General features: G+C 34.6%; 1 protein-coding gene across 2 annotated transcripts; it reads right to left on the reverse strand.

Annotated features, from left to right (window-relative positions):
* Positions 1-672: 672 nt before the first annotated feature.
* Positions 673-13,999, reverse strand: LOC146137069 (uncharacterized). Of its 2 annotated transcripts, XM_083395129.1 has the most exons (23): positions 13,845-13,999; positions 13,498-13,552; positions 13,146-13,200; positions 12,702-12,792; positions 12,093-12,256; positions 11,667-11,729; positions 11,134-11,351; positions 10,146-10,280; positions 9,554-9,694; positions 8,851-8,922; positions 8,426-8,591; positions 7,779-8,026; positions 7,089-7,223; positions 6,162-6,365; positions 5,803-5,859; positions 5,085-5,329; positions 4,856-5,012; positions 4,225-4,381; positions 3,426-3,511; positions 2,575-2,670; positions 1,992-2,103; positions 1,474-1,568; positions 673-1,133 (listed from the first exon to the last, which is right to left on the reverse strand). In XM_083395129.1, exons 1-23 carry the CDS (start codon positions 13,880-13,882, stop codon positions 1,020-1,022), a joined length of 2,904 nt encoding a protein of 967 aa, XP_083251255.1. In that variant the 5' UTR covers positions 13,883-13,999; the 3' UTR covers positions 673-1,019. The 2 variants fall into 2 exon arrangements, 1 of the variants encoding a protein (XP_083251255.1); XR_014501561.1 differs by lacking the exons at positions 673-1,133; positions 3,426-3,511 and having other exon boundaries at positions 1,539-1,568.
* Positions 14,000-14,704: the final 705 nt, after the last annotated feature.

A 14,704-nucleotide genomic window follows, 5' to 3' on the forward strand; every position in this document is an offset into this window, starting at 1 on the left:
GGTGGTCTATTTTTAATTTAGCAAAATAAAACACGGATCTCATCATCCCCACTGTTGTCCTTGCCGCTTTGGCTTTTCAGTCACTATTTTGCAAAAGCACATTAACCGCTTAGCTAAAATAAAGTCATTACCGAAACTTAAGTTTTTTGAGATCACCAAGTTACCTCATTACGGGACGTTGAAACGAAGTAACCATCTCGATGTGGCACAAATATCAACCAAAATCTTAGCTTTTTATATTTAAAAAAATTTTTTAATGTTATGGCAAACCTTAAAGGAATTATTTCAACGGATCGTCGTTTGCGATTCTTTGTATACAAAACAAGCTGATGCTAGAACTGTTATTGATTATAAGGTAACCTTATATTACCCAATGCTTCTCGAGGCAACAAAACCGCCACATGAAGTAACACATAAACGAGCGGATGCTAGCACTGCTGAAATGAAGATATCCTTATTACGTGACGGCCGCGACGCTCTGTAGGACAAAATCGCCTCCCAAAACTAGCCGGCATACGTAATTTTGTAAAACTCAAATTTAAATCACCTATCACAAACTTTAAATAATGCGAATAAACCGCTTACTGTTGCTCAATATCTAAATAATATGTTTATTGACTGCACAAACCGCGTAGTTCCCTTTAAAACAAATTCTAAACAGCATAATACGTTTAACGAATATTTTATTGACAATAAACACTTTACAATTTTTGTGCTGATTAGCATAATAGCATCAATTACAATGTTTTTACCTTTTATTATTTAAGCAGCTTATAGACATTGTACCTTGAGTAATTGGATCGTAATGCAACATCTGCATTGCAAAATAATAGACTAATAACACAAACAGTGCATGCCATTTTTACCATAAAACACAAAGCGCAAGAATAAGCAACTTCAGCACAGGAAGATATTGGAAAGCCTTAATTGTGCTGGTAATAAAAAAGAAAGAAATATTTTCGGCTAAGAATAGAAGCTGGGCATCTGCAGAATACAGCCGTTTTGCAAAGTAGGGTTTTTCAAGGGTTGGCCCCCTCAACTTTCGTTTTTTTCACCCACCAGTCTGGTTTCTGTAAAGGTTCCATTTCCAGTACTTTGTGAATCTGTCTGAAGACAACCAACCGCATTGCATCCTGCAGAAAAAGTAGTCCAACATTAGAGAGATGTGAGAGAACACTAGTAAGTTGTGTATTAAGTAACCAACACATTTTAGTTTTACTGAACACGAAAAAGCTGGACGTTATAATATAAACGTTTGTTATTTTATTTCACACGACTGCAAATGTTGTTGTAAATAGGACAAATATACATTAAGGCAACATAGATTGCAATTTGCAATATATTTTTAAATAATGCACACGTGTTCTCTGAAGTCCACACAGGAATACATAGTATTAAATTATGTGAAAAAGCTTAAACAAAAAAAAAAAGTTTAACATAAACATGTCGACAAATAAATAAATTGCCAAAAACCTGTGCGCTTTTGGTAACGAACTCGCGCTCTTGTTTCGTCATGTTCCCAGTAACATCGACTTCTGTGCGTTCACAAGGATCAGCTATCCCTTGCTCTATTAAAATTGGTATACTGTAAAGAGTTTTACAATACGACAATGAAAGTTTAAAACTAAAGAGTTTTAATATTATTTTTAATACTTTTTTTATGTTTTCTATAGATTTAATTTCAAATTCTTATTTTTGGGTAAAACATAAAAAAATGCAGAATAACAAAATAACAAAGTCACTGCGTGATATTGAATTCGAAATATGAAGTTCCATTGCAAAAACGTTCAAAATTGCAGCGAAACAAGCGATAGGATTTTACAAAACTTTCTCACACACAATTAAAGCCTTTTTTTTGTAATAACAAGTTCAAATGCAATACCATTTGCAAGCATTTTATTACTGCAATTACGTTTTGATACCGAAACGGAAATATTGTCAAACCCCTTATAAAACTAGCTCTGTGTTAAGATACCAATATTTCTTCCCACCTGTGAGCAGCACACCGGAGCTTAAGCATTCCAAGACCCGAAGAAACGATGTTCCAAGTGAAATAGGGACTGGGCTCGTGTGGAGAGCCTTCTCAACAAGGAGCTCAATAGCCTGGAAAAAAAATACATGATGGAAATGTTGTTGCTTTGCAAATTCAAGGAAAGGATATCGCGTCAAGTTGGAAATGTTTTGTGCCAAATGTTCGGGATAAATCGACAAAAACAATATTATCGGTAACTGATATATCAGTAAATCTCTAGCAATGAATTAAATCTTTTAAAAGTTAAACAATCTATTTGCCTATGGGACTGGGTTTTTCTCACTAAACAACGTTATTCGCACTTGAGAAACTTTTAACTGTAATGCATATTGTTCCTACATATTCTGGCATTTAAAATATATGTGTGACTAAACACGTGTAGAAACAACCAAAAGACTTGTGAAATGGATCTTTTAAAAAAAAATAACAATTTTTTAGCACCAGTTTCTTCGGTTTTCTGGCTGATTATTTGGCCCACATAGTCACCAACATTTTTCCAAACTGGTTTACACATATATTTTTAAAAAGCTCTATTAACTTACCCAAGCGGAGATGGGAGACCATTGAGGAAGTCTTCTTTTTAAGTCGAGTAAGATGCGAATAACAATTACGCACGAAGGTATTGCGTTTGCACAAGCCTGCGATAAAAAAGCAACTTCTTAAACTAGCTACATATGGCAGGATATACACAATACAATTACCATGGTAGTTAATACAGTTTTTATACCTTATACTTGAAACGAACAAAAAGGACATTTTAAATTGAACATCATGATTAACTACATATTTGAATTTTGCATTATTTATATTAAATTTGGACTTTTAACTGAGTAAAGAGAACAAAGCTACAGAATGGACCAAATTAAGTTAATGAGCAAAACATAGGGATGTCCGGTACTTGACATTTATTTGGATACCAATGCCAAATATTTATAATAAAAAAGTTTCGCGATCTGATACGATACCAATGATTTAAGCGTCAAATAATTTTTCCAGGAGGCTATAAGGCCAAAATTCAGTTGTGGACTGACATTTTTTTTTATAAATTTACCTTGAAAAGTAAAAATGTTTACATTAAGGCACAAATTGGGGCTGAAATTCCGACATTAGTTTGGCATCATAAGGTTGGCATCATCCTAGTATCAGATTATTAGCTAAAAATAGGCCATAGAGCTAAAAGGTTCAAAATTTTCTTCTTAAGGTAGAAATCTCTCTCTTGGTTCACAAATCATAGCAAAATACTCTTTAATATTTACCAGATCGGCGATACCAACCTAGTTTCAGACTATTACAATATTACCATTTAGCATATCAGCTATCAGCTCTGATTGATATTATCGGACATCCCTAGTTTAAGAACAAAGTAAAAACAACAAGGGTTCTGCTTTCAAACCTGGAACCACTTTGCGTGTCGCAGTTCGGCCAAAGCCTGGAGACATTTCTCCTTGTTGAGTGAACCGGGTGGGTCTTTGTTGGTGTCTGCACGCCACACACAACGCGCAACGTATTGGCATGTTGTGTATGCCGCAGACATCGAGCGAGCGAACAACGATTGAAAACAAAAACATTCCATCGTTAAGTTGTGGAAGGATTGAAAGCTGGTGTTTATATGTGAAGTTCAGTAATATTATTAAAGTGGAGAATAATTGTTTACAGCTACAGAGTTGGGAAAAACAGGGTTGCCACACATTTTGTAAAAAAATTTAAGACATTCAAATAATTTTGAAAGATCTGAAATTAGATCACTTGGTATTTTTTAATATAATTCGAAACAAAAACAGTTGTAATGCCATGGTCAAAAATAACAATGTTTTTTTAACATCACTTTCTAAACACGCTGGACATAATATAAATTCAAAGATTATTCAAATAGTTCTAAAAAATGAACTTTGTGGCAACCCCGACCATATTAAGTAAGATAAATTATGTCGAACAATTTTCTCCAATCTTTAAACTGTAAAATATAGCAAGATAGTTATTTCTTAGTCGCTATTCAATCCCTCCACAGTATACAATACTGTATAATCAAAAAGGAAGGCCAAAATTACTTAAAACTTTAATTCTTACAAACTTGGTTTACAAATACTAGAGAAGCTGACAGCTAGATATTTTAGCTTTTTAGTTTAAGCAAAACCTTGGCCGTCCCACTTTTCATTTAAGAAACGCTAGAAAGGATGAAAACTCAGACGTACCTTCAGTGGATTTGATCCTGACCACAGGGGAGGTGAGGTTGATGGTGACGGTCACAACGATTTGTGGATGCTCTTCAGTTTTAATCACTGTATTCTGGACTGTGATGGCAGCATCTGGCATCGCAGTTTCAACGTTGAACTTATCACCATCCTGACCCTTCAAAAAAGTTTTAAACCTCTTTATTTGATGATATTTTTGTAACTGGAGCGTAATGCTTACAGAAGGTTAGTACAATCAGGTAAAAGTTGGAGCTGATTCCGCAGAGTCCGAGTCAAGTTCCGACTCTATAGGCTTTATTTCGTCCATTTGCGTAATTAGAATATGGTAATTATACAGCCATGCAGTCGTAAGGGTGTCATATAAGTTATCCACCCACAATACACGGCTAGAAAACATTCTACCATATGACATTCGACCTTTACGATTTACGTTCAAACAAAGTTAAAAAACAGAACAGTATATATGTCATGGTTAACAAAATATCAACAATTAAATAGGTTTTACCATGGCACTAACATAAGTTGCACACAAAATAAATTAAGACTTTTGCAGAAACAAAGGGTTTTGGGACTTTCCCAAATGCGTTATCAATTTAAAGTGGCACTCTTCCGATTTACAAGAAACTCAAACCTTGATATGTTTGGGGAGAACTTGTGCGATCTGGATGAGTAGTTTTGCAGTGGGAGCTTCTTGGCACAAAAGGACCAGGTTAACATTCGTTTCACCTTTAAGCAGCAACCCCTTGGCAAGAGCACCAACCCTCATCACTCCCTGAAGCTTACGTTTCCTGGATATTTAAATTTGTTTAATGATACCAACAACAGAATAATTTGATAACCTTGAGAAGATAAAAACTTACACTTCAGCCCCTTCTTCCTTTTCTTCTTTTATCACCATCCCAGCGACGATACTCGACGAGTCGGTAAGTTCGTCCGAAACCTCCTTAAGCGCAACTTCTATCGCTCGAACTGTGCGCTGGACCGCATCCAGGTCACGCTCCAGAGGATAAATGCTCTTGTGCTTCTCGTTAAGGTAAATATCCTGCACGGGAGTGCGTCGTACAGCTTGCTGGCCGAACATTTGGGGGCCCACTGCAAAGTGGTTCTGCACAAAATTCAATGGTGTTTAGCCATATGCGGAGTTTAATTGTATTCATAAATGTATTGTATAATTGCAACTAAGACTGTCAGTATTTTTGGAACTTTTTTAAACATTTCTACTTTATTTTTTTAATAATAGAAAGTTCACAACCTTAGTAAACTTACTTTCTAATGTGAAAGACTAAAAGTAAACTTTTGTCAATTACAACAAAAAAAGTCGCTTGAATGTTTCATTTAAATATGTCATAAATATGTCATAAAAATCAGATTGTGATAGAAAAAACTGTAAAGTATGTACCTTTATACTAAAAAAACATTCAAAACAATGTTTGAAAGATCCCTTATATCACTTCTACATTAATTAGTAGAGCAATTACACATTCCGCCAATGTAATGTAGCACTTTATTTGCTTAACTACCCACTATTTAAAGTAGTGTGGCAAAAACATGCAACAAACATAAGATATGCATACTTACCCCACCAAATGATGGGAAACCATAGTTGGGATAAGGGGCTGGCATGTTGGTCTCCATCTAAAAATATACGAGTAAAAAAAATTAGATTAACGTGGAAAATAGGTTCAAATAGCATCTTAGTGAACATAACATCTTTTAATTGTATTTAACTAAAGGTTCAGAAATCTAATTATATTATTTAACGAAAATTCTAGTAAGGTTGTTGTTGATTGCCTGTTTGGTAAGGCATGCTGATACTAACAGGGTTTATTCAAATGTAACTAACGGTTAAAAAAATAAAAAAACTATTCTTAGAAGTGACCTTAAACATTTCAATTGTTTGAATTTACAAGCTGTGAGAATCCACAGTTCACACATACCAGTGGTTTTGCCTTGGCCTGCTTTTTCTTTGCAGCTGCCGAAACTGTGTTTGCTTCAACCAGTGTGAGTTTGTATAGTTGTGATAAAAGTTGTAACGCGCAGCCCTGAGCGGCTGCCTTCTTCGAGTTGGCCGTCGAAACAGCTTTCAACTCTTTCTCAGTTTCATCAGGTTTCACCATAAGGTTTAATGAAGCGGTGTACGTCTGTGATTATAAATTAGAAAAACATTATTAAATTAGCAAATTGAATAAATAGATCAGTGTTTTTGCAAAGGTGTTTTGAAACACAGAAACTTATTTTTTCAAATTTCTGCAATACAAATGTGAAGTTTACATACATGTTAATTACACTTAAGTGTTTGGTAGATCCCTTATACCACCTCTACATGTGAAAGTAGGGCGATTACACTTTCCACCAAATATCAATTTCTGCATTTGTATTGGAAGTTCTGGCCAATGCAGATCAGAACTTATCTTAAATGCAACTTTAAATTACACATTTAGCAACGGACATATTTCATAATCTACAGCAATTAATTCTCTTGAGCACAGAAATATTTATGTCAAAAAATAAAAATCCTGACATCTAAGTAATTAAAATAGAACAACGTATAAAATTAGTTTAATTGTATAATTATTAAGTTAGTTGTACAGGAATTTATAACAACTCCACTTTAATTAAAAAAAAAATATATTTTTTTTGGCAACCCAACTATTTGTACACTTAAGTTTGTCAAAACTATGTATTAGGTCAAAAATTTTGCCACAACAAAAATTAGTTAAATTAAGTCAAAAATGCAGTTTTATTTTTTCAAATTTTATCACGATTTTAAAGTATTCAAAAATATGTGAAGTCTGAACCAAATATCAACTTGATTTATGCAAGTGGTGGCCAAAAAATCATCAAAGAAAGTGAAAAAAATTTACCCGGCTTCCAGGTGCCCCCTCCTCTGCGTATATGACATCACAAGGGATATTGTTGACCTGACAATACTGGTTCAAACGTTGACGACAATTGTCAATCGTCCAGTTGCCATTTTCATCAACTGATTCTGGAGCGCTCTGCGACAAAAAGTTGTGATATTTGCCCGGAGCTTACTGAATTATTAAATTATTAAACTGCCATTAATTTTAAACTAACTAACAGTAGCATTTTTAAATATATTCTGTTTTTACCTATGTTTTAACTTATTATGCCCAGAAAAACTGTCGTTTTATTAGAATATGACCAAATAATACCTTTTTGTTAAAATGCAAGCCAAATCAATCTAAGCACAATTTGATACATATATTTTGTTTAAAAGTTTTAACCACTCCATTTTTTATCTACGGAGCTGATTGAAACCTGTCAGTGGTATTATTTGGTGTAAATATATTGAATGTATTTTAAAACATAGCAGTTCTGAAAGTTTAACACAGAAATTAGGCATATACACCAGGAAAAATGCTTGGCGGTCAAATTTATGAAAAGCAGTAGAACTATTTATAATTTATGTTGCCACAAGTCAAAAAAGGTTGCAAAACACTGTCTTTTTTGGAATGCAGTGGGGATCAAGTAAAAACACATTTTTTTATCTCCGCTAAATAAGTTTCAAACCAATTGCAAATCATTCTCACGTCTTTATCCTCAGCTTTCCTCTTTTGTCCGGCAGTGACGGGCGACGCAGATCCAGTGGCAGTCGTCACGGTGGGTACCGGCAGTGGCGCTGGCTGCTTGCCACCGAGTAAGGTGCCACGACTGACATGTTTAATCGGAGCTCCAAACTTCTCGATAAGGTTAGCAGTGTAAAGCTGTCGAACCATGGCCAAAGCACAGACGGCTGTCGCTTGTTTCTTTGTGCTACCGCGCTCGCTAGCTTTGAACTCTGAAGAAATAAGGTTTTATTGATTGTAAATAAAGCAAACACTTCAAAGCATTTTATAGTTTAGCGATAATTAGAAATTAGAGAGATGCTTAGAAAGAAATTCTGGTTCTGTTTTTAGGCTTTGCAACAGAGCTGAAACTTGCAAATGTTTTTTTTCTTATTTTCCCAGAAACTAGGTGAAAATAATTAGTTGCTATACATTTTACTTTACTTATAATTAAATTGTCTTTTCTACATTGTCTAATATTTAAATGCGTCTTTTTAAGCTGTTAAAACCAAAAAAACACTTATTGAATCAGGATACCTAAATTATTCTTCACATTATTAATCGTTTTGATTAAATTTCAATTTTTTTCTTCTTCATAATACAATATTACTTGTCTCTCTGATTAGACTTACCCTTTTGAAGAGACTTGACAGGAATCTGGAGGTCACATATAAACAACCTTGCATGTTCCGGGCCCAATGTTTGGTGCTTAAAGTCCGGACTGACGTGCTCACGCTGGCAAAACTGGTTCAAACGCTGGCGACAGTTCGTCAGAATCCACCCACCGTACTTTTCAACCTGGAACATAATACGCATTGTAACATAAACCTTCTTTTAAGGGCTGTTGGTTCCCTTCAATTGAGGTTGTATGTACAAACAGGATACTGAGCCTGCATAGCTTTCAAGACCTGTGTAGCTCAGTTGGTAGGGCGACGGTCCGGTATGACAGAGGTCGTGAGTTCAAACCTCACAGCAGGCTAGTTTTTGTGTCATCTTGCTTGCACTATTATAAATCTGATTGCTAAAACAACAAAAAGGTGAATTTAAATTTTGTTACCTCTTCAGGTGCTTCTGAAGATGTTGCTTCTCCAGACGCTCCGACAGATTGCGACTTCGGGGCAGGGTCGGCCTAAACAAGCGCAATTGTTTACACAACAATAAGGCATTATGATGTCGATTATGGGGTCTTGATAGATTGGCGTATGAAGCTGCTTTTTATTTGCTCAGTTGGTCAGTGTTTTGTCAACACAAATGTGTTCAGGGGATTGACAGATAAAAAGTCATCACAGCAAACAACCAAAAAAATTAACTCAAAAGCATAGAAAAGGTCATTAAATTTGATTTAAGGGGTCCGATAACTTACGACTGACAATGATCTCGGGTAGAAATTTTGTCCTAAACTTTGCCAGGGGTATATTTAACAAAATAAAACGCAATAAATATAAAAATATTCAAGATAAAATACTGATTTTCGACATCCTACAAAGAATTTTGACAATAAACTACCATTAACCAAATTTCACACTTCTAAACATGCAAGACATGTCGCCAAACAATGGCCTCCGGGCAAGTGAAACCCCAAATAAGCTAAGAGTTTTCTATATTTCCACAGATTCAAAAGCTCAAGCTCCACTAAAGCTGTAAAGCTGTATTGAGCACTTTTGTGCACTTACAGGATTTCTATTTTGAAATTAAACAGAACGTTTATAGAAAAACTAAAACATCACCAACACTTGTTTCCTAAAGAAAGTTACACTTACAGGCTTGACAGGGAGCTCAGATGCCTTCATGTAGTTGAGCTTGACGAGATTCTCACAGAACTCCCAAGCAGCTTTGCTTTGAGCATCTCTTTTATTTGCCGCCTCCACATCAGCAATGTAATCAAGGCCAGTGATAATAAGCTGCAAAATAAAACAGAGATATAGCATAATGACTGGAGGTTGTTGTGGTTAGACATAGAAGGAATATAAAAGCCACTACAGTACAAAAGTAGGAAGCATTTTGTAAACGTTTCTAATAAATCTTCAGATAATGGTTGGAGGTGGTAGTTAAAACAGGGACATAGAATGAGCATTAACTGCAGAAAGATAGCATTTGTAAATAGTTTGTATATCAACAATATAGAGATAGATATTGTACCACCATGATATAGTAGATGGAAAATAGAGTGCTTCGGACGTTACTAGCTTGCTCAGAAATATATTTTCAACATGAAAAATCTCATATCAGTGGATTGACAGATTTTAACATCATTGCAAGCAAAAACTTAACAAATATAAAATAAGAGACAATGAGTAAAATACATGCCCCATCGTTTATTGATAAATGATATAAATATATAATACTTCCAACCTTGCAAGTGAATGTCACGTTCGGTTGTTGGCCTTTTGGTGCCACTTCATATTCTGGCTTCAGCTTTCGTTGTCCGCACCAAGCGTATAAGTAGGCTTTTATTTCAGTGGCTTTGATCGGTTTGGGCCCAGAGCTCTGAAACAACAGGTGTTATTTCAATGCCGAGCAATACACAATTTATTAAAACTGGTGAATATTGGAACAGAAACCCGAAGCCAAATAGTATTGCTACATCTTATCATCGCACTTATCACAATTTAAGTTTAACATAGTTATGATGCTAGTATCATTTCGAACTGCGTGCCCAAAATATTGGGTTAATGCCAAGCATCAGACATACCTACTAGTTACACAGCATCATAAGATTTAATTCAGAGTTTATCACTTGGGAAACTAAAAGGACACCACCATATTATTCAAGCTGGTTCAGTGGCATTAAATCAATGCATTATGTTTATGAATGTAGTGATATTATGGATTTTACCACAAATACATCAAAACTAGATTTTCTTTTATTTTAAATTAGCTTTTTCCAAGATTTTAAACAATTGTATCACACCCTGCGATGTTCAAGGCCACAAATTGACAATGAATGAACACAAACAAAGTGTGAGTCTTTGTATGCACCGTACGTCGCTCCTGCCACTAAAGATGTGACACAAGCCGGCTTAGTTAGTGCAAAGTGGACTATTTGGTCGTGGTAAGCAATGCCAGTAACATTTGTTATCACTTTGCAGTGCTTGTTACCTTTTAATAAACATTCTTATTGCACTTGGTATCATAAAGTTTTTTTTGTTTTGGACAATTGAAGTTAAGCTGTTCATCTTAGGGGGAGTAATTTGGCTTGAAACATTAACAAAAAAATGATTAAAACTTGAATAATTTTAAATTTTGGGCTAAAGGTTTAAAACCTATTAATCTAGAATAGTGAGTTATTGCACCTAAAGACCCCTTAACCAAGTCTCCTTAAAACCAAATTTTTACTTACAACTTGAGCTTTGGAACCACCAGATGATCCACCCCCGCCAAAACTTCCACGACCTCCGCGACCTCTTCCACCACTGAACGACCCCCGACCCCCACGGCCTCCGCCTCCACCCCGACCCTTGTTTGAGTAATACTGGTTGGCTGCGTTGTATAGAGCCTTCTCGTACGACGACTGGGTTGGTGGATAAGAGTTGTACGAGCCGGTTTGGTGAGACGATCCTGTATTAAGAAACTATCAGCAACAAAATACAAAATGGTTCCCTCTAACACAGGATACCCAAATAAGTTAGCCTGCTAGGAGCAAGCAGGGCAAGAAAAAAAATTTAGGGTGAATAGCAGTAATTTTCATTTGCACTAGGTGATTAATTATATAGATTTATTGTTGTTAGCTTGCTCAGAAATATATTTTCAACATGAAAAATCTCATATCAGTGGATTGACAGATTTTAACATCATTGCAAGCAAAAACTAAAACTAATTAACTGTCATTCAGCCAGAAGTCTGTTAAGACTGATATATGTTACATATACATACCTTGTCCAATAGATTTGCTTGAAAAGTTGTAGCCATTGCTATTGCCGCTTGGTTTTGATTGACCTGGAAGTATCAGGCAGATGACCAAAAATGTTTAATAATATGCAAACAATGTGAAAAGACTATATATAGGTAAAGGTTGATTCTTATGTTATAAAGAGCTTTCAATATAATTCAGACAACATCTTCACAAAAGTGTTGGTCTTTTTATTGGGCCAAAATGGTATCTTAAATTTCTCCGAAGGTTTTTTTAAACCATAGCCTAATTGTGCAAACCATATCCTATAGTGTTTCTGTAACAGTGGTAAGAATTAGCAGTTTGAATAGTTGCATAATTGCATTCCTTAAAATTTCTCCACAGCCACCCAAGCAAAATATAACCAGCACAAAATTTAAAAAAATTGATTTTATTATTTCAATGCTCACCAAAAGAGCTTGAGCTATTGTAGCCTCCAGAATTCTGTACGTTCATGTTGGGAGGTGAACCGAAGCCTTGGTTGCTGGAATAGGAAGAGTTCATCGGTTGTCGATCGACCGTGTTTCCAAAACCGCTGTTCGATTGTCCTATGTTGCTTGCAAAGGGCGAGGACCTTGAAAAAGTGAATATTATGGATTATAGATTGACATCAACTTTTTTAGCAGATACCTTTATCCGATTTTTAAACAGTTGTTTTAACGTGCATTGTGTAATAAAATAAACTTGTTACTTTAGCTTGCTCAGAATTATTTTTTCAACATGAAAAATCTCATATCAGTGGATTGACAGATTTTAACATCATTGCAAGCAAGAAAATAAATTGACAAATATATTCATTTAATTTTAGGTCAATTGCTAAAACGTTTTCTAAATATATATTGAAATAAAATACAACTAATATTAGGAAAAATGTTGATTAGCGAAATTGCCTTAGACGAGGCATTTCCTGACTATTAAAAAAATATATTCTTTAATTTTCCATATTGATAGAATTTGAAGAAATGAGCAGTTTGGTTTTGGTTTACTCTTAAAAGCAAATATATGAAACAAGTAATTACTGTGATGAAAATCCCGCTGTAGACGAAGACATGCTGTTGTTTGGTCCTTGATTGTTGAAAGAGTAAGGTTGGTTTGATTGTGAGAAGGAGTCTGAAACATTTAAGCTCGCCTTAATAAAGCTGGATTTAAAAAAAATTGGATTTTTAATTTTTCCATAACGTTAGCAATATTCTAATGAGTTGACCAGAACTTATTACCTTTATTATTTTTCTCCTATTTTTGTGGCAGATGTAGAATCCTACCACATTTTGTGTCCAGGTGTTTATATTGCTAACATTATTTTGGGTCAAGAATTTTTATTTTTTTTTGCAATTTTATTTTTGGCAACTCGTTTCGTTACTGTAAAAAAAATGGTAGGATTCTAGCCAACGCTCATTTAAAATAAAAATATCAATAAAATTTATGTTAAACTTAAAAACCTGTGAAAGAAAATGTTTATTTACCATGATTTTGAGTTGGAGGGTATGCCTGCTGTCGATTGCCAAAAAATGAATTCTGCTAGAAAAATTAGAGGCATACTGATTAGTTTTAGTTTAATACAGCATGTAAAACTATTTTATTGGATTCGATGTTGAATATTAATTTACAACAGTCGTTTAACTTGCATTTAGATAATAAAATAGATTTATTATTGTTAGCTTGCTCAGAAATAAAATTTCAACATGAAAAATCTCATATCAGTGGATTGACAGATTTTAACATCATTGCAAGCAAAAAGTCAAATAAATTTACCATAAAACTAGTTGAATATTAAAGCGGTGTAGATTAATCTGACGTATAAACCATTTTTCTTACATTGGATGTTGAATTAGAAGCATTAGAACTTTGTTGGGTTGAACCTTGGCCATATCTGCATTTAAACAAAAAATGAATGAATATGAAACAGTTCTAAAATTTAATTATGGGTAATACTATTTACGGAATGATGAAAAGTCGGAATGGTCGGAACGCTCACTAATTTAAGTGTTACCCCGTTAAAACAATTATTAAACCAACGCACAATATTTGAGTTAGGGTGGGGGTTAGCGTTTGGGTGAAGGTGGGTCAAGTGTTATCATATTTAATAATAATACTGTGAGCGTTCCGACCATTCCGTAAATTAGTGCTAACCTTTAATTATTGCAAAACGAAATTTCACTTACGGATATTGGGTCCCACCGTGGACAAAATACCCACTCATTTTGAAATTTCAGAGTAGCTGTTATTTAACACTGAAACCTACAAGCAGCGAATAAAACACTATAGCATTAATCAGTTATATAAAATTGAAACGCAGCAAAAATAAACGCGACCGGCTCCTCACAAAAAACGTGTTGAAAGAAAGAATATCACAGGTCACGTGACACACGCGCTCCGCAAATTAGCCAATCACGAAGCAGCAAACTAGAGGAAGCTTTGCCCTGGAGAAGCATAGAGTGAAACACATTGCAATATTTTTTTGGGGGGGTAAGTTTTTTGACAAATTAACCCAAGATTAAAGGAAATATACTAATTATATGGCGCCGGTTGCTGTGGTGATTAATAAAACTGTATACGTACGTTGGATTGGGCTTGCGTTTCTTTTTTCAATTTTTATTTTTATTATTTTACCTGTTGTTTTTTGCAAGGTTTCTTCAAAATTTAAACGCTTTGTTACATAGTAGCATTGTTGTAAACAAGTCATTTTAAAATAACTGAAGTCCCTATCAAGTCTTTTGCAAAAATTACAAGTCAAGTCGTTATGAGAGCAAGTTAATTTCAAGTCATGTTATTGACATAAAAGTAAATTGTTAAACTCTTAAAAGTGGTAAACCCGTCCGATTATATGAGCAACATTTTAACTAAAAAAATAACACAAACGCAATATACAGCACTTAAAGTGTTTAATGTGCAAAACTTCAAACAAACTTTAATAAAAAACACTTTAACGTACCGGTAGACAGTTTGCTTATGTATAGGCCTACATAATTTATTTTTCGTTTTGACCGAAATAAAAATGGAAATATGGAAAAAAAGGTGTGGT

This window comes from Ascidiella aspersa, chromosome 8 (genome assembly GCF_963924565.1).
Source record: "Ascidiella aspersa chromosome 8, kaAscAspe10.2, whole genome shotgun sequence".
Taxonomy (NCBI): Eukaryota; Metazoa; Chordata; class Ascidiacea; order Phlebobranchia; family Ascidiidae; genus Ascidiella; species Ascidiella aspersa.

What these genes read in the sequence shown, in the direction of transcription:
- LOC146137069 (XM_083395129.1), bottom strand. Translation starts at nt 13,882, where the DNA reads ATGAGTGGGTATTTTGTCCACGGTGGGACCCAATATCC. An exon ending in AAGGAAGAAGGGGCTGAAGT is followed by an intron (nt 5,013 to 5,084) that starts GTAAGTTTTTAT and finishes TTAAATATCCAG; the next exon opens with GAAACGTAAGCTTCAGGGAG. An exon ending in TCGTTACCAAAAGCGCACAG is followed by an intron (nt 1,134 to 1,473) that starts GTTTTTGGCAAT and finishes CTTTTTCTGCAG; the next exon opens with GATGCAATGCGGTTGGTTGT.